The sequence below is a fragment of the Bos mutus genome, chromosome 22 (genome assembly GCF_027580195.1).
Source record: "Bos mutus isolate GX-2022 chromosome 22, NWIPB_WYAK_1.1, whole genome shotgun sequence".
Lineage (NCBI taxonomy): Eukaryota > Metazoa > Chordata > Mammalia > Artiodactyla > Bovidae > Bos > Bos mutus.
This window is the reverse complement of record NC_091638.1, coordinates 21,747,173-21,766,131: the sequence shown is the minus strand read 5'-3', so window position 1 is coordinate 21,766,131 and position 18,959 is coordinate 21,747,173. Positions and strand designations below refer to the sequence as shown.

The 18,959-nt window shown below is 49.8% G+C and overlaps 1 protein-coding gene and 1 long non-coding RNA gene across 3 annotated transcripts in view; one reads left to right on the top strand and one right to left on the bottom strand.

Annotated features, from left to right (window-relative positions):
* Window positions 1-18,959, top strand: part of ITPR1 (inositol 1,4,5-trisphosphate receptor type 1) — a 355,281-nt gene that overhangs the window by 328,042 nt on the left and 8,280 nt on the right. For both annotated transcript variants that reach the window (XM_070360064.1, XM_070360063.1), the window contains one exon: window positions 16,612-16,773. In XM_070360064.1, the coding sequence (XP_070216165.1) occupies window positions 16,612-16,773 (162 nt within the window). The remainder of the gene's footprint in view (window positions 1-16,611; window positions 16,774-18,959) is intronic.
* The window catches only part of LOC138984728 (uncharacterized), a 170,924-nt gene continuing 161,484 nt past the window's right edge, over window positions 9,520-18,959 (bottom strand). Inside the window, exon 3 of the long non-coding RNA XR_011462008.1 lies at window positions 9,520-10,409. This is a non-coding gene — a long non-coding RNA (uncharacterized lncRNA). The remainder of the gene's footprint in view (window positions 10,410-18,959) is intronic.

Below are 18,959 nucleotides of genomic sequence, written 5' to 3'. Positions count from 1 at the left end.
GCAGCAGCCTGCATTCTCATTCAATTCTTTAATGTTTAGAAGAGGTGGCTTGTAGTTTTCACCCTAGTCACACCTTCCTTTTCTCCCCCACCCCACTTTGTCTGCTTCTCTCTAGAGTATTCGAATGTGCCCCATCTTTAAATCTTTTGGGGGCCAGTTTTGAAGTTTTCTGTTAATCACCTTACTTTACAGTCACAGAAAACTCCACAGTGCTTTTGGGTTTCTGTCTTGATCATAAAGACTTATCGGGAGCCTTGTGAGCAATCAGCTGACAAGGATTAAGGGCCAGAAGTCACCCCCAGCCAGCTACCCTGCCTGCCCAGAGCCCCTGCATTCACTGAGCTTTCCCAGCCATGCCATTCTTGGTGGGAGAACTTCTTGTCACATCTTCTATAAATCTTTGCATCAAGGAATTCTTACCTCAGTGTCCGAGTTGCTGAGAAACCAGATGTCTGTCTCATGCGCTAGGAGAGGGCCCAGGAAGTATTAGATCCACCAGCCACAAGGCAGTGCCTTTTTGCCAACACCGTTCCTGGCAGAGTCTGGCTCTAAAGCTGCGTGAATCCCTGCTGGGGGCTCTGTGAAGAGCGCCAGCCCCCGCAGGCTGGAAACTGGGGGTGCCCAGCCGAGTCACTCAGTGGGAGGCCACCAGCCCGTGGGAACTCGAGCCACGGTGGAACAGGCAACCAGCCCCCATTGCGAACCTACTTAGAGGCTGCAAGGCACCCCAACCAGTGGGGTGGTGGGGGGCGGTCTTCCCAGCATCCTTTCTCAGGAGTTGAGTGTCTGTCTGGGAGGAGGAGAAGTCAGGAGACCTCTCAAGGAGGCCAACGCTGCGAAGCTGAGAGGACTCCAGCTTCGAGGAGGGAGAAGGGCAGTGGATGAGCAGTGTCAGAGATGGAAGGAGAAGTCGTCCGGGGGCCCCTTTGGCTTCCATCCGGTCCCAGGACTCCTCAGGAAAACCACCTCTTGCTTCGTGGCTGGAGGCTGGAGGTGTTGACTTCCTCAGTTCTCCTTAGCCCGTTGATTAAGATCCCAGAGACTTCTAAAGAACTGGGGCATCATGGCTGCCAAAGGACCACCTGGCAGAACCAAATGGGAAAGGTCCCCCGGGTCACTTGCAAGGTGGGGGAGCTTCCCAGACACCCCGAAAGCAGCCACTTTGCAAGTAGATTGTGTCAGGGATGGCAAATAGGTTTTCACTTCAAAAACCAACAAGTGCTTCGTGGAACCCATCAGGGGCTCTGATGGGAGAAGGGTTCTAAGGAGACAAGCTGACTTTGAAAGGGTGACTCCTGAGGCTGCGGTTCCCACGAGAACCAGCTGGCGGTCAGGGAGCCAGGATGTCTTCTTTCTAGAAACAGATTCATCTGGAGGAAAAGAAGGCACATCAGATGCTCTGCCTCACATTTGGGAACTTAGCAGCCAGAGGTTCACCCACAAATTCTCATCTAAACATAACAGGACACCATTTCCCTCTCCTCCTAATCGTCCCCTTTCCTTTCACTGGAGATGAGACATTCCTTGCAAAGCCAGGGTCAGGCTGCTGCCCGCCGTGAAGCTGTCATACCCAAGAATGGGATCTGCAGGCAGAGAAGTGAAGGTGTGAGTCTTGGCTCTGGCCCATTCAAGCCAGGTAACCCCAGGCAAGTCACAGAATGTCCCTGACCAGACTTCCCAGCTGTGGATCGGGGTTAAAACCCCTTCCCATGTCCTTGGGGCGGTGGTAAGGAGGGGAATATGTGGGCCCCGGCGTGGGGTGGTAAGTGCTGGGGGAGGGAGGCAGTGAGTGATGGAAGGGCCAGAGGAGCAGACACGGAGCCATGACCGGGTGGTAAACAGAGAACCTGCAGTGCTGACAACTGCCGTGAGCGCGTCTCCTGGGTGCCCGGAAAGCATAAGGTCCTGTGGCTGTTTGCACGCTGTTGCTAAGGAAAGTCAGAATGGGCATCTTGACTCTGAGAACCTCCTCCCATGGGAAATTCCTGTGGCCTCTCTCTCTTAAATTTAAAGCTGTTGAAAGTGAGAAGAAAGTGTTAGTTCTTCAGACATGTCCGACTCTTTGTGACCCCATGGACTGTAACCCACCAGGTTCCTCTGTCCATGGGATTCTCCAGGCAAGAATACTAGAGTGGGTTGCCATTCCCTTCTCCAGGGGGTCTTCCCGACCCGGGGATCGAACCTGGGTCTCTTGCATTGCAGGCAGATTCTTTACCATCTGAGTCACCAGGAAAGCCGTTAAACATTGAGGCAGGACAAGACTGACATTGTCACTATCTGTCCGTGGAGTGGGTCACGGGTACTTGTGACTTTTAGGGCTGTCCTCCACTCAGGCTCACTGCCCGGGACCAGGGCCTCCGGCACCGTAGGGAGTGGCCCCTGCATCCTGTGTATGAGAGTCTTATCACCAGTATGTATACTGGGTTCGATGTGGGTTTGTGTGTCGGCTCTGCACACATGACGGGCGTCAGTGCCGGGAGCTGGTGGCCACAGGGCGCTCAGCCTCGGCTGTGACTCTCAGCGCCACCCGGTGTACTGCGGATTTGGTCTCAGATTCGTTGACTCAGGCCCCAGACAGGGCTGAACTTTCAAAGAAATGTGACTACAGGGTGACCTCACTTAGCCCTAGCAGTTCAAGGCAGGAGAAAAAAACCCTGAGTTCCCTTCTCCTGGTATGAACTTGGAACTTTGGCGCTACCACGTAGAGTTTTGGTGATAACCCTTGTAACAAGCAGACTGTTTTTAACCCTCCACTACACGTCAGTTTTCACGAGACTTTACATACCACATGCCCGTGTTTGAGAGATGTTAGCTTTTTTCTGGTGCCAGCTGATATGAAAATGTGTGTGAGTCTGTATATGATGATTTGATTGGCCACGCAGTCCAATGTATTTAACCAGAATAAGTAGAAAGTTAGTTGTGCATATCTTTGCCTAAAGGAATTTAAATACTGCACAGTGGATGCATTGTAGGTCAAAGATCAAATATGTGATTCCCCTCAAGGACCTAGGAGCCCAATTTTCCATGACAGTGCAGCTCAGGAGAAAAGCTCAGTCCTTGGTAAGCTGACTTAAGTTAACTCTTTTCAAGTTAGAAACTCAAAAAGCCTTAAGAGGGAAGGTTGGTAAAGAAGACCAGATGCTAACTGAAATAGGAAGGCATGTATGTCTTTTGCTAATGAAATAGAGATTCCCTTTCTGAAGCTTGGAATTCTACCTTGTCAACATAAGGTGTGTTTCCAGAGGTGTGTTTTGAGTTCATTGCAGTTAAAGACAGAGTGATTTCAGGTGGAGTGCTGCTCACCCCCATTCCCAGGGGCTGCTCTGGCCCCTCCTCTCTGCTCGGACAGTTGTGTGAATTGACAAGGAGACGGAATGGAGAACCTCCTTCCATGCCAGCATGATCCCACTGCAGAGGAAGCAGGCTGTGTTGTACTCTGCCCTGACCCGGGCAGACTGGGTCACACCCTCGTCGCAGGTCTTGTTTTATTGAGCAGGTACGGAAATAAATGCTTGGCGTGCGTGATCTTGTTTGGTCTCCGTAGCTGCTTTGCAGGTGGCACTGTCACCATCTCCCAGGCAGGAACCTAAATAAAGCCCCAGAAGGCTGAGCCACTTCTCCAGGGTCACAGGTCTGGGAAGTGCCCGGGCCAGGGTTCACATCCAGATCTGCCGCCGAGCAGCCACCCTGGAGGTGTCTTGACACGTGCAGTGGCTCCTCCGGTGCTTGCACACGCGCCTCGGTGTCCATGTGTCGAGAACCCAGCCGCGGTCCGGCTTGGCTGCAGGGGGTTTTCCTGAGGAGGACTGGCTCATCCCCCTCCTCCCCTCAGTGGTGCTGAATTAACTGCCTTTAGAGGAGGCAAAGCCCAGAGAAAGGAATAGGAGGAGGAGCAGGAAAGAGGATCCCCTAGAGAACAGTCCCAGTGATGGTGGGGTTAATTCCCTGAGCTGCAGCTGGATCCACCAGTCGCAGGGGAGGGGACGTCAGAGAACGGCTTTTACAAAGGGAGTATCCAAAGTAGATGTTGATTTAGATGTGTGATAATCTAATAAACTTCATTGCCCTCAGCTAGGAATGGGGGATGAAATTTCCTTTGGTGACCATATTTGGGGAGAGAGAGTGGTAAGTTAAAGGGGAAGGCCGGTTCACCAGAGCCGCAGTCAGACTTGGGCTCCCACACCCAGGTGACTCATCCGAATGGTTATAACTCCCTGATAATTAAACACTGGAGCGTCTGATCCATCATCCCTTAAGCCTGGTGCTGACTTTTTCTCACAGCGAGAGTAGACAGCCTTCTCCCACTGCCTACCCACCCCCCTTCATCCCCGCCAACACACACACTAATCCACTGGACGTTTTCCAGCTTGTTCCATCTTTTATTAGGTTCACTTGACCTCCTCGGAGACTCACAGTACAGGGACATAAAATCAAGCGATTTTCGAAGTTAAAAGTAGTATCGTGGTGGCAGTGTGTGGTTTTGCATAGGAGGGGAGAGTGGATTCCCAGAAAATGCTCTGGTGAAAGCCCTTAGAAATTTGCATGCAAAAAAAAGTCACATAAGGGAAAGCCTTTTTTTTTTTTCCCTGAAAATAAGCTCCTGGGTAAACTTTCCAAGCACATAAGTTCTGTTAGCAAAGTAAGCACCACTAAACATCTACTATGAGGAAACACACTAAGAAGAGTCACATGCAGGAGGATGTCTGGCTTTAGCATTCATGCTTATCTGTATTTGATAAGAAAAGACAGGAAGCAAGGGCAGACAGAAAGCAGTGTGTTAGGGGCCAAAGATCAAGACGGGAACTGAGTACCTGTCACTGCCTTCTGCTTAAAAGGGACATCGACTGGAGTCTTGCTCCTTTCCTGACCCAAGACACAGCCTGGTACTATAGAACCTACCCATAGGCGCTCCCCAAACGAGCACTGCAGCTTCCTGCCCCAGGTAGTCCAGGGAATCGGGGAGGCGGGGGAGGGTGGGTGTAACTCAGGATGGAAGCGGAGGCTGAGAGTTGAATGTGGATCATAGTCAGATCAAAGTCAGGCCCTGCACATCTACGTAGGACTCTGCTGATGGCTCAGTCGGTAAAGAATCTGCCTGCAATGCAGGACACCCGGGTTCGATCCCTGGATCAGGAAGATGTGCTGGAGAAGGGAATGGCAACCCACTCCAGTGTTCTTGCCTGGATAATTCCATGGACAGAGGAGCCTGGCATGGTATAGTCCATGGGGTCACAAAGAGTCAGATGCGACTGAGCAACCTGAGCACACACACACACAGCAACTAAACAACAAAAAGCAGCTACAGGGAAAGGGTGGTGACAGTGGCGCCATGAGCAGAGCAGTGAACATAGAAATTCCCATGGCCATCACGAGGGGTCTTAGTTCGAGGAAGTCCCTCACAGATAGGACTTAGGGTGCAAACGGAGGGGTGTGCCCCTGATAATGCTCCCCGACCTCCCCTTCTGCTCCCTCTCTGCATCATGTAGATGGGTCTGGCAGGCAGGCCGTGGCTACTGCAGAAGTGGCGTGGAAACCCTCTGCTTCCACGCAGATGTGAAGCAATGGCTTTGGACTTTGAGCTAGAATTCCAGAGAGGATGCTGGGAGAAAGGGCAAGCGCGGGGTGGGGGTGGGGTGATAAGGCCCGAGATGGAGCTATTTCACTGTCAGTCAAGCTCTCAGCTTTTCTTTCCCAGGGCATTTTCTGGGAATGCACTCTGCCCTCTTAGGAGAAACAGAGCGCCGCACCATCTCCTCCTCATTCTGGGAGGCCGCGGCCTTGGTTAAGATGCTGCCCAGGCTCCGTAAGCCCTTGGCGGCGGGCGGGTGAGGATACAGCTGGTGCTGGCCTCTGATCCAACTCAGAAAGCTCTCTGCAGTTAGCTGACACCGCGGCCGAGTTCAGGCACGTCGGAGTGAGGGAGAAGCACACAGGGATTTGGCACTTGCCTCGGGGTGGCTGGAAACAGCGAGTCAGCGTCGGGGATGCGTCTCCTAGCCGGCCAGGCGCGATCGCACCCCCACCCTCGGCACCAGTGTCCGCGGCAGCTGCACAGAGCAGTCGCTCAGCTTAAGTTTCCACACCTGGGCTCACACCCCGTCCTGCCCTCCGATGATCTGCAGGGTTTGAAGCCACCCTCGCCTGAGCGCACTGCACAGGCACCTTCCTTCTCTTTGGAGGCACTCGAGCTCTGGGAGACGGGTCTACAGGGACCTCCCAGCCCTCTGCTCGGAGTTCTCCATGCTCTCACCTCCGCCGAGGAGCGCTCAGCACTGTGTCACCGTTAGGGGAGCAAAGCTGTTATCTGCTCCAAAGGAACTCACCTGCTAAGGCGGGTCCCCAGAGGGTGGTCTTGGCATGTGGTGGGTCCAGCACCTATAATCGCGTCTCCCCCTTGGTTCATTAGTTCAGGGGCCAGTGTGGGGATTTGCTTGTTTATATGGGTTTGTATGTGTATATGAGGTGTTTGTTTATACCCTCATTTTCCCCAATTCAGCAGATGTTTTCAACTCCGAGAACACAGTTTTCTCCCTTCCATACCTTGGACTCACCTGTGCCTTTGCCCACTGCAGCCCCCACTGGGCCACCCTGCTTACCCCTCAGCCCCAGGCTCCGTGTCCACCCCAGTGACTCCCCAGCCTTCACTCTTTCATCTCTCCTCTGCTCTGAGCATGGACAGCGTCTGACATAGCTGGACACAGCCAAGAGGCGTGTGATCCCCTGGCCTTTACGAAGATGTTCTGAGTTTATTTTTATCACGTACAAGTATTCAGGGTTCTTTAACATGTATCTCTTCTGAAGAAAGTCTAGTAGCTACTATCCTAGCAGTTAGGTTCAGCCATTCATAGTTAAAGATTATGCACGTGAACCAAGCTCTTGGCTTCTCCTTTCACAAACCTGCTTTTCTGCAGGACCCCAGTGTTACCACCTAGAAAATGAGGAGGCTGAATCAGAGGGTCTCTTGGGCCATCTTTAGCTCAATAATTCCACTCTCAAACAACTCCCGAGGGTCTGTGTCAGGAGGGAGACGGGAGACCCACGTGGACACGGCAGTGAGCTTTGGGGTAAGAGTGCAAGGGGAGCAGGTTGGTAACATGGGGTGGCTGGAAAGGAGTGAGGAATTTGGAGAATCTACGCTTGGCAGATCCTGTCTCCCTCCCAGAAGTGTTCAGGCTGTGGGCACCTTCCTTTGAAACCCCTCTCAGGTCAGGGTGACACTGGCGGCTTGCCCTGAGCTCTCCCTGAGGCCATATGGTCATCTTCCCATCACCTGATCCTCAGGGGTTCCAGGCCGGGCTGGCCTTCGGTCCAGAGGAGCCGCCCGGCACATGGTGTCCGACGGGGACACAGCTACAGGTGAAACAGAAAAGCAGGGAGGCACGCGGGTGTGCACAGGGCATATGTTCAAAGACAAATACCAAGTGTTTTGCCCTGAAACAATAGCAAAGAACTTTGGAAAGCCTCTTAAGTAGGCTAAAAACAAACCAACAACAATAATGAAAACAAACAAAAGAAAACCGTCATTGTATAAAGGTATTAAGAGACCAAAGTTTAAACTCGTGGAATCCAAAAGAGAATAGAAGAAAAACCAAGAAAAATTGCCAAAACCCCGTACATGACCGCAAGGAACCTTCTGGTGGATTGCTTAGCTAACTGGACGTGCCCTGGAGGCTGGCTGAGCAGAAGGTCCTGAGCCAGCTGGGGAGGAGGGCGGACTCGCCTGGAGGTTCTTCCTGAGGAATCTCCAGCCTGCCTGCCCGGCCCTGCTCCGCACAGCGCCGCCACCCCTCACCCCCGCCCTGACCTTTCTCCCCTCCTCTGTAATCCTGGGCTTCCTCCACCAGGCAGCCTGGGTACCCAGGGCCCAGCGGTGCCTCTCTGACTGATGGATGCTGCCATCTCGAGGCCCCAGTGCAGGCCCAGCATCCCTTCACCTGAGGGTCCACAGAGACATGGAACGGCGGCTCTGCAGCTGGCCTTGCCTAGGGATTTCATCAGAAATGGGTGCGGTCCTCTCTCTGGCGAGGGCCTGGCTCTGTTACACTGTATCATCCAAGAACAACTATTAACCAAGTCTGGGAAGAGTGAGTGGTCATTCCAGCCCAGCTGAAGATTATATAACAGGGCCCGTCTGGGTGATGTCGGCTGAGATGAGAGCAGACCGGGCTCATGCCTGTACTCGGGGCCAGCCTGGGCACTCTTCACGTGGCTCCACCAGGAAGAGAGAAATCCCTGCGTCTGAAATCTGGGAAAGGAAGAACTCACTCACGTGGGATCTAGCGCTATACCTGGAGTCAGCATCTCAGACGACAGACCAGTTCTGTGACCTTGGGCTGCTGACACTGACCTGTGGTGCTTTTGCATCGTACTTTCCAGTTGACAGACACATTCTCACAGCCGTTTGATTCTTACATTAACCCTGTGAAGTAGCTTTCAAAAAAAGGGAAGCAGAAACCCAGGTTGGTTGGCTGACTCGCCCAGCTCGCTGCCCTGTGAACACTCTGGACATCTGGGCTTCAGTTCCTGACTCCAGGACACGGCTCCTTCCCATTGACACACTGACAGCCTGAGGCTGCTGCAGAAACCGACCTCTGACATTCAGGGACCTGGATCCTTGAATTAGGGTCTGGCATCCCTCATAGCTCAGTTGGTAAAGAACCTGCCTGCAGTGGAGGAGACCTGGGTTCGATTCCTGGGTTGGGAAGATCCCCTGAAGGAGGAAATAGCAACCCACTCCAGTATTCTTGCCTACAGAATCTCAAGGATAGAGGAGCCTGGCAGGCTACAGTCCATGGGGTCCCAACAGTTGGACATGACTTAGCGACTAAACCACCACCAACAAATTCCAGGTGTGGGATCCTTTTTTTTTTTTTAATTTAAGAGATTTTACTTTTTTACAGCAGTTTTAGGTTTACAGAACTGCTGAACAAAAAGTCCCGAGTTCTCATATGCCCCCTTTTCCCTACCTTGCCTGCCAGTTCCCCTCTTAGTAACTTGTTTACTGTGGTGTAGTTACTCCAATTGATAAACTAATAATACAGTAATTATTAACTAAAGACGGTATTTACACCAGGGTTCATGCTTGTGTTGTGCTCTGTCTGTTCATCACTACCGCCCCCAACCACTGATTCTTTTTTACCTTTGGGATTCATTGTTTTAGGTTTTTTTTTTTTTTTTGTCTTTTTAAATGTGTCACAGATACTATGGCAATTTTGGAGTCATTGAGCATAGAGATCATTATCATTTTTTTCACCCAAAGTAACAAATTCTGGGTTTTGTTTGTTTTCTCTGATCTTAGGAAAGAGAGCTCTGAAGATTATTTTCTTCCTCTTTAATGCAAATAATCACTTTAACTTGGGCTTCCTAGGTTGTGCTGCTGCTAAGTCGTGTCAGTCGTGTCCAACTCTGTGCGACCCCATAGACGGCAGCCCAACAGGCTCTTCTATCCCTGGGATTCTCCAGGCAAGAATACTGGAGTGGGTTGCCATTTCCTTCTCCAATGAGTGAAAGTGAAGTCGCTCAGTCGTGTCCAACTCTTAGTAACCCCATGGACTGGAGCCTACCAGGCTCCTCCATCCATGGGATTCTCCAGGCAAGAGTACTGGAGTGGGGTGCCATTGCCTTCTCCACCTAGGTTGTGCAGTGGTAAAGAATTCACCTGCCAATACAGGAGACTCAGGTTCTATCCCTTGGTCAGGAAGATCCCCTGAAGAAGGGAATGGCCACCCGCTCTAGTATTCTTGCCTGGGGAATCCCATGGACAGAGGAGCTTTGTGGGCTGCAGTCCATGGGGGTCGCAAAGAACAGGACACAACTGAGCGCACACACGCACAATCACCTTCACTCACAAGAGAGGCAAATGTTTAAAGTTTATTGAGTGTAATATATTCCTGCTGTAGAAAAGTTAAGGATTATCTTCAGTCTTCCTTCTCCGCCCTCTTCCAGGCATTTTCTGGGAGTTTGGGTACATGAAGCCAAGAGTCTGTTTCCAGGCTGCCCCTCCCCCACTTTGGTTCACTCCAGCCATCCCCAGGCACTCTGGGAAATCCAGTCTGTCATCTTGCTTGGTAAGATAAGGTGCAGTGCCTTTGACATTTGCTTTGAAAGGACCATCTCTGCTCTCCTGATCTTCCCCAAGGGGATTCTGAAGGGTGGAGGGGACTCTGTGGCTTACAGGTCCATCTTCCTGGGACCCATCTTCTGGCCAGTGACTCTGTCTTTTATCCTCATGACGCCACCAGAGAAAAAAAAATCGCAATTCTCTAGTCTGGCTGTGAAAGAATAACGGATTTAGCCATAAATGCTGCGTTGTTTACATGGTAAACAAAACTCTACCATCAGTGGACTTTCTCTGAGGAGGTAACTGATGATCTCAGCTGTCTTTCTTAGAACTGCCTCTTCAGTTGAACCTGGGAAGAGGGAGAAAAAAAAAAAACACACTTCTCAGAATGATTAGCATTTGCATCATACAATCCAACTTCCTCTCCTCCTCTCTCTCTCTCTCTCTCTCTCTCTCTCTCTCTCTGTGTTTCTCTCTCTCTCTCACACACACCCTCCCTCTTTCCAGTCAAGAACATTTCAAGAGGTCAGTGCCGCCCCCGTGTCTAAAACTTCAGTGTTTGCTTTGCAGGGACTTTTCCAACTTTACCTAGAAAAGAACTAACCAGAACCTTAGCACTTGTGGTCAGCCTGCTTCCGGCTGTGGCTTGAGTCGGTTTGTCTGCTCTGACAGAGGAAGTGCTTGCTGTGACGGGAACCGCACTGGCTGGATTGTAGGAGGACTGGGGCAGACAGTGCCTAAGGACATTGGCATGTGAGGTGCCAGCAGCAAGGAGGGTGAGTGAAGCCCAGCGGGGCTCCCAGACCCAGGGCGACAGATGTGGCCAACAGGCGGTGAAGCCACCAGCCCTCGCCCAGCCCCACCCTCCTGACCACACACACACCCGCCAAGATGAGTTCATGTATAAACAACATATCTTCACTGGAGATGACTTTCTCAAAAACTCAGTAGAAGCTGGGCCACTGAGACATATTTGTGACCTGGAATAGACGTGAAGGTGGGATTTTTGCAAACGTTCAGAGACCTTCAGAGTCTGGCTGGCTGGAGAGGCAGGGGTGCGCACTTCACAGGAGTCACTGAGTGCTCTAACCAGCTCAGCATTTGGTGTGAAAGGCTGAGCTAGATTGAAAGTCACTTCTCTCTCGGCTCCTCTGCTAAGGCTGGAGAGTCTTAGGATTTTTCCTGTAGAGATTCGGATCTCTGTGTGGCCAGGTCACAGTGTGAGGAGCCTTCACACTGCACTGGAATTTACCCTACCGCACAGGATGTAAAACCCAGTGGAAATGGAGGGCACAGTTTGGCCAGAATAGCTAATTTTAACTCGTAGGTAATTTGAGATTTGACTTAACAGCCAGGGTGATTATTTAAGTAAAATATTGGCTACACCGAGGATCTCAAATTTTTGGTACATACCCATGTCAGGGCAGAAGAGCGAATGACACCTACTGGCCAGAGCACTCAGGTTCCCTTGTTTGGGGTTTTAGTGGGGCCCCCAACTCTGCTTCTTACTGTCAGATGTAAATGTTAGAGGAGGGCTTTAAGGGAGAAACTTGAAGGTGGTCACCGGGAAGTATCTAGACCAGGAAATCCTGTCCGTCCGTTTGCACTGAAGACTCTCATGAGACGGAGAATGAAGACTCATCACTAGGATCCGGGCACAGGGTCCAAAGTGACCTGTAGAAAGGATGACCTTTCTATAAAATCATGGGGTTTTACCTTTAAATCTGACTCAATTTCATGTTCTGCTCCAGGGCATATTTTGAGGCTAATATATTTTCAATCGTTAACCGTTGAGAAGATGGACATTCAAATGAGATGGGTTATTTCTGTCTATGGCTTTGTGTAGCCCTTAGACAGGGTCTTCATCCCCAGGAGTACAGGGAGCCGGTGTACAGAAGCACAGAGAAGGCAAAAGCAAACAGCATCAGAGTGCATCTCTTGACCCTTGAGGGGAGGAGCACAGATGCCAGTAGCAGCCACCTTCGGGCCAGTGGAGCCCGTTCACCGGGCCAGCAGACACTGGGCACTGAGCACTTGGAGCTGAGACTGCAGCGAGTCCATGGAAGTGCAGAGCCACGCCCTGCAGCCACATTCCTGGCACTACCGCCCCTTGGGGATTTAGGGACCTTGCCATCCTGTCTCTAGACCTTCAGCACTTAGCCCTGTGCCAGGCACAGAAATTACCAACGGTCTTTTCAGTAATCAGTTGTTGGATGGGGGCTGTGTATTTTGCATTTGTCAGAGGCCTTTCTGAAGCCATTGCTTCGGAGTCACGGGATCACATCACATACCCCACGGAAGAAGGTAGGAATCCACTGTGAACAAAGTCTCTTTTCCGTCTATAGTTATTTGATCACTTGCTCTTTAGAATAAGAAGAAACTGTTCTTTAAGGTACGTGCAGACTTTGCATCGATTTTCTGTATTCTTTTGAAGCCCTGTTTAATGTGGATTTTGTTTGGAAAGCTGTTTTCTATTTTTGTGGAGGATTCGCTAAGCCAATGCACATATGAAAGATCTGAGAGCCAGGTTTGAGGTGAATCCTCTGGCCATTTTCAGCAGTTCCCCTGTATGTCAGGCACTGGTGACTGTGCTCACCTTCACCCCAGCGCCTCACCAGGCGGGGGCTCCAGTCACTTTCTGCCCTTCCTCACCACCTGCTGTCCCTGCCGCCTCCCTGCCTTACCAGCCCAGCTGTCCAGCCAGCATCACACACGGGCCCACCGCAGTCTGTCTGCTCTCCTCCCCAGCTCAGGCCACTCTGGTTTCCGGGCTATGCGCAACCGCCTGCTGAGTAGCCCTCACGCTGACCCCTCGTGTGGTCAAGTGCAAACCTTCCCCGAGACCCAGGCCTTCCAGGAAGAGGACACCAGCCACTCACAGCCCCCACAGTCACATCCGACGTTGACCTGACTCTCGCTCCCTTGACACAGCCTAGCTGCTTTCTTCAGTTCTGCTTTTTAACAGAAACAGCCAGTTTCCTTAACTAAACTGCAAGCACTCTGATGGGTGGAACCCTGGCTCATACTTAGGTTTCAAAGCCATGACCACCTTAACAAGGTCCAGGAGGCAGGGACCAAGTGCAGGGGCCTCACTGCTGGGTCGCCAACACCAAGCACATAAGGACTTCTGAAGCAGTTGTACGTCTTAAAATGTTTTCTTCCAAGAGTGCTTCTGCTTTTGAGTTGAATCCAAAGAACTAGCAGATACTTCCTTCAAATATACTCAGCAGTAGCAGCTTACAGTTTGTAAACACCAGGTCATTCTCAGGGTCTCCTGTGAAATACAGGGATTTCCTTCTTCCCCACCCTCTACCAGTCACCCTCTCTTCTGGGGCTGGTTCTGCGCTACCATCTTGGAACACCCTCCCGATAGGATATCTGTGGTATCCCCATGGATGGTGTGTCTATATGCTCTTCAGAGTCTGATGGTTTCAGTGGGACTTTGGGTCTTTCCTCTTTACCTTGCTTCCTCAGGAGTCAGTGTGCAGACATGTGTAGCCATCCCCGTGGAGGTCCGGCCTCGGGTGCTTGGCCGGTCCCCTGCAGTTGTGCTCATGGTCCACCAGCCTGGCCCACCCATCTCTCCTCCTGTCAGGGGGCTTGAGCCATCTATGAGCATCAGTAACGCCCAGACACCTGGCCCCTCCACGTGCCCTCTCCTGATCAGTCGGGTCATTCCTCCCTGAGAGGGACAGAGGGGGAAGGTGTGATGATGACTCAGGGTGGTGAGTGTCATCAGTGACAGCTGACCATATGCCCTTCAGCATCGCTACTGTGCTTAAACATTTTCAGATGTCTGCTCTCCTCTTCTTCACTGTAGACACACAGCAGAGAACCGATGGCAGCCATGGCAACAGTCCAGAGTTTTAGGCTGGTCATCCTCAAAATGGAATATATTTGTCAAATGTTCTTTTGCCTACTGCTCCGTCTGTGGAGGGAAGCTGACGAGAACTAGTGGAGGCTACTGTCAGGGCACATGTGAAGGGAGTGTTGATCAGGGCGTGTGGCACAGGCAGGGAGACAGTGTGTCATATTCCTCCTCCCACGGGCATTCTAAACAATTGAGGTTCACCATGTAAGCATTAGTTACTAGGCCACCCAGGAAACAGTGGATTTACCATTCCTTGCGTCCACAAGTATTTATCAAGGGTCTGCTGTGTTTTAGGCTCTGTGCTCAGGTGGTTCCTGGTTTCAGGCAGGCTAGAGACTTCCCCCATGTCTTATGCAAACGCTTTAAAGGAGATGGGACACCTGTGCCAGTGTGATGCCTTCTTTCTGAAACTATTAACTGGTTCTTGCTTGGCTTCTATATTGCTTGATCTCATTAGGTCAAGACACAGTCGTCTTGCTTTTTAATATTTAGACATGTCTTGTGGGATTTTGTTCTTGATTTTCAGTATGTTGATGCCTTGTATTGTGTATGACAGGTTGGCATACTCCAGCCTGTAAGTCCAGGTGGGCCCTCTGCCAGCATTTGTGAAGTTTTCTTGGGAAACAGCTACCCCATTCACTTGTGTACTGTCTATGGCTGTTGGGGGCTACATGGTAGATTCATTGTGACAGAGTCCATATGGTCCAGAAAGCCAAAGATCCCATCAGAAAATACTACCTGGAAAAATTCTGCTGACCTCTGGTGTACACAAAGCACCAATAGCAAATTCTGCATGTGTGTGTTGGGGGGGTGGGGGGTGGTCATGATTTGTGTTGGAATGTTTATTAGAATTTATCCCGATGAGAGTGGAATGGCCCAGATGAAACGTGATAGCACGTGGATGTGGAAGGAGTAGGTTTTCCTCCCCTTACCTCCAGCTGAGGAAGCTTCTCTGTGGTTCATTCCTACCTTTCTGTACAGCACTTATCTATAAAGTGTGCTTTTTAGAAGTGGGAGAAAAGCAGATGTGAGCAGAAAGAAGTGAGGTGGGAGGAAGAGTCTTGTCCATTCTGTTAACCAGCCATGAGAAATGGTGTTTACAAGTATGAGCAATAGGTATTAAAAGAAAGGGTGGACCTCTGACTTACTTGCAATAATGTCTTTGTCACATTAAAATAACAAATATAAATCTTTTCCTTAATATGTAAAGTGAGTGAAGTCGCTCAGTTGTGTCCAACTCTTTGAGACCCCATAGACTGTAGCCTACCAGGCTCCTCTGTCCATGGGATTTTCCAGGAAATAATCCTGGAGTGGATTGCCATTTCCTTCTCCAGATCTTCCCAACCCAGGGATCGAACCTGGGTCTCCCGCATTGTAGACAGATGCCACCAGGGAAGCTCAGAACTAATATTCTTGAAGTATTTATTATGAATTCTAAGCTGCTCTATATAGTTGAACACATGTTCATCATCACAAATTTCATGTAACCCCTAAGAGTATCCTTTTGCTGTCTTCAGAGTACATTAAGTGTTTTAGTCCTAAAAGTCCAGTTCTCTTCAGATACAGGAGCATTAAAGGGGATATCTGTTTCTCTTTCAAGTTTGCAATTTGAGTGCAGTCACCAAGCATTGAATCTACCTGGCCTACCTTCAGGTAATATTGATGAAGGGGCCAAAATATCACTTAGATGAAGAGACCAATTTTGTGCTGGTAAATGTTTGGGAAAAGAGGGGGAACTGATTTGTTGTGTTGGCCACTTTGAATACTAACACCAAGGCCATGTCAAGTGCCAAGTGTGATGTTACTGAAAGCAGAGTTGTAAAGAGTTACGTAGCAGGACCCTGTTACAGTGTTTCCATCATACAGACATGACAGAGATGAATAACCTCAAGAGCATGGATAGAAATAAAATGTGGGAAGTGAAAAAAAAAAGGGTGGCGATGATGAGGGGAGGAGACTGAGTGGGTCTTTCTTACACCAACCGACAGCACAGGCCAGCCATTTCAGGCGTGGAGGAGCAGGAGGCAAGAGGTGAGGGGTGGTGTCCGTAATTCACAAAGAGGGCAACTGAACCCACTCTCCGTTTGCAGCCTCTTGACAGTTGCCTACCAAGAACACACCCATACACGTAGCTGGTAAGTCCCACAACACTCGGGATCTTAAAATCCACTTACTTCTAGAGTGTTTGTTTGCAAATGATTTTCGAGTTTAAGTTAGGGAAGATGTACAGAATCCCTGAGGATGGATGGTGGTGTCGCACAGCAGAGTGAATGCTCTTAATGCCACTGAACTGTACACCTCAAAGTGATTAAAATGGCAAGTTGTATTGTGTATACGGGACCACAGTTTTAAGACTCAGATCTCACTGGGTCTGGAATTTGCAGAGATCACAGGTGGAACGACAGTGTTAGTATTCGGAGTTGAGGAACTTTGGAAACCCGCTTTGACCCATGTGTAATTTTACAGTGATTTCTTCTAGGAATTAAGAGAGTTTACTTATGCTCAATTACAAAGATATTTACTTAATGTTTTTTTTTAATACACAGTGCAGTACATTAGTTCTGTAGCAGGCAGAGACAGCCTGATGAACGATGCTGCCAAGACAGGATGGCACGGTAAGAGTGCCTCTGTGGTCTCTGCTGGTAGAAGTGACGCCCTCTCTTTTCCATCTGGGTTCTAGGAAAGAAACCTAGACTGGTTCCCGAGGATGAGAGCCATGTCCCTGGTCAGCAGCGATTCAGAAGGAGAGCAGAATGAGCTGAGGAACCTGCAGGAGAAGCTGGAGTCCACCATGAAGCTTGTCACCAACCTCTCTGGACAGCTGTCAGAATTAAAGGATCAGGTAAAGAAAAGAACCCTACCTGCCTACACACAGACACACACCACTGTGATACACACCATATTTGGTGAGGGGAAAAAACAACAGCAGTGCTCATGTTACAATGCTGAAGTTTATCATCTGGACAAAAAAAGGAAATGGGTGATAGGCCCATTCAGTCCATCCGTTTCCCCTCTGTTCCCCGCTCACTGCCCCTTTGACAGGATAAGCCTATGACACTACTTTCAGTGCTGCTCAGGACGAGGTTTTAATGTGAAAAACAAAACCAGAAAATGAGAAAATGCAAACTACTTCAGTGAAGCGCTGTCCAGAAAAACACACTGTGTAAAACTGTCCTGTCTTCTTCACTGACAGAAGATGACAGGCTGTTGCTGGCTTTTCTTTTCAGCCCTCAGACTATCAGCTCTTCTCCCCAGGTACTTATATTCAGCCTCCAGGGGATAAACCCTAGTCCAGGAAGAGCCCCATCCTCACTGACTGGCTGCCATCATCCTGGGGGTGGGACAGGGAGCACTCCGAACGCACCCCTGTCCTCACCGAGGTTAGCCGTCCACACACGTGCTGCTGCGTCCTGCCCCCGTCCCTAAGATAAAGGCCTTGCCCCTGTAAGCTGGGGGAAGGGGGCATTCTTTGTGCCCTCTCCTGGCCCCCTTAAAACAAGCACTCACAGTCACCAGGTGATGACCTCTGTGCTGGGAGAACCTGTGCTCAGCCACATTGATTGGGATCACCCTGCACACCGTGCTGAAAGCTTTTTAATCAGTTCCATACACGAGATTATACATTTTACACAGCAGCAGTTACCAGGCCAGGCTGGCCGGGTGGTAAGTGGTTTAGGAACACAGCTGCTTGATGACTCTGGGGAACGTAATAACTAGTGAAGCTCCGCCTGAGTAAACTCTTCTTGGAGGTGGTTTCCGTGGCACTTTAAGCAGTCCTACTTTGCATTATGTTTCTTTGCCAAATTATTCCAAACTGAGCCCCAAGATACTATCTGGCCTCAAGTTCGTTTCTTTCACTTGTATTAAGGTGCAAATAAAAAGACTAATGAGAGGAGAAAGCCGTATTTATGAAGGCTGTCTATGGTGCTGAGCTGGGTAGCCCCCTAAAATGAGTAATAACCTGCCTAAGTAAAACTTAGAGATATAACTAGTTTCCTTTGGTAATTGTTTAATTGAGTCTTTAACCCTGCTGTGAAATGCTTGGCAAATGGTCCCCAGAACCACACTGACGCATGAGTCTTGTCTGCTCCAGCTGCTTGTGGTACTCATCCCCTCCCCCGACCCCGAGTGAGGCGAGCTCTTTAACGAACAGAGCGATGCTTGAGCTCCCTTCCTCTCCCTTAGAGCTGTGGCTGTAAGGATCGCCATTAAATCAGATACTTTAAATTAGATGCCAAAAAATCTTAAGAGAAATTGATCTAATACAGACCTAAATAAAGGAAGCAATTAGCTTTCTATACAGTGCCATCTGTAAACACCTCTGAAGCTATTATTGGGTAGTCTGTGGTAGTAAATGCCACGCAAGTAGGCCTGGCCTGTCCTCTCAACACTAAGAATCCCGGGTGTTGAATTGCTCCCTGAGGGTGGTCCTGAAGCTGCTTCAGTGATGGACACTTCGCAAAGCAGTGAACTTGGCCTAAGGAGTGAGTGGAGCTGAGGAATTCACCCAGAATCATAGGTGTATGATGTACCCAAGACCCCGGAGGGCATCGGACCCAATTCCATCCTTTTTTTTTGTTGAGGATACTAAGATGCACAGCAGGCTGTTGGGAAATTTACCCAACTTTATCTGAAAACAGCAGGCAGGAGCTCCTGGCCTTACAGGCGAGGCTTGACTTTCCCTTGTCTTGTTTCCTCATTGTACCCTGTTTGCCTTTCATGGTTGACTGTTTCAAATCTTACTCATTTTTTTAAGAGTTAGAGTTTCAGAAGTCACATCATATATCAATATTTAAACATTACGAAGGATACATTCATTGCCATGTTACAAAACTGATCATAGAGATTTGGCATCAGGATTGTTTCTATGAAGCCAGAATTTTGGCTTGAGCAAACTATGTAAAACTATGATTACATATGAACTAGGGTTCATTAGGTGAGAGCAAAACCAGTGTGGTTTAAGCTGCTTGGTTTCAGCTCTTTTTACATTTTTGTTTTAAAGTGAGCCATTGGAACCACCCTTCAGAA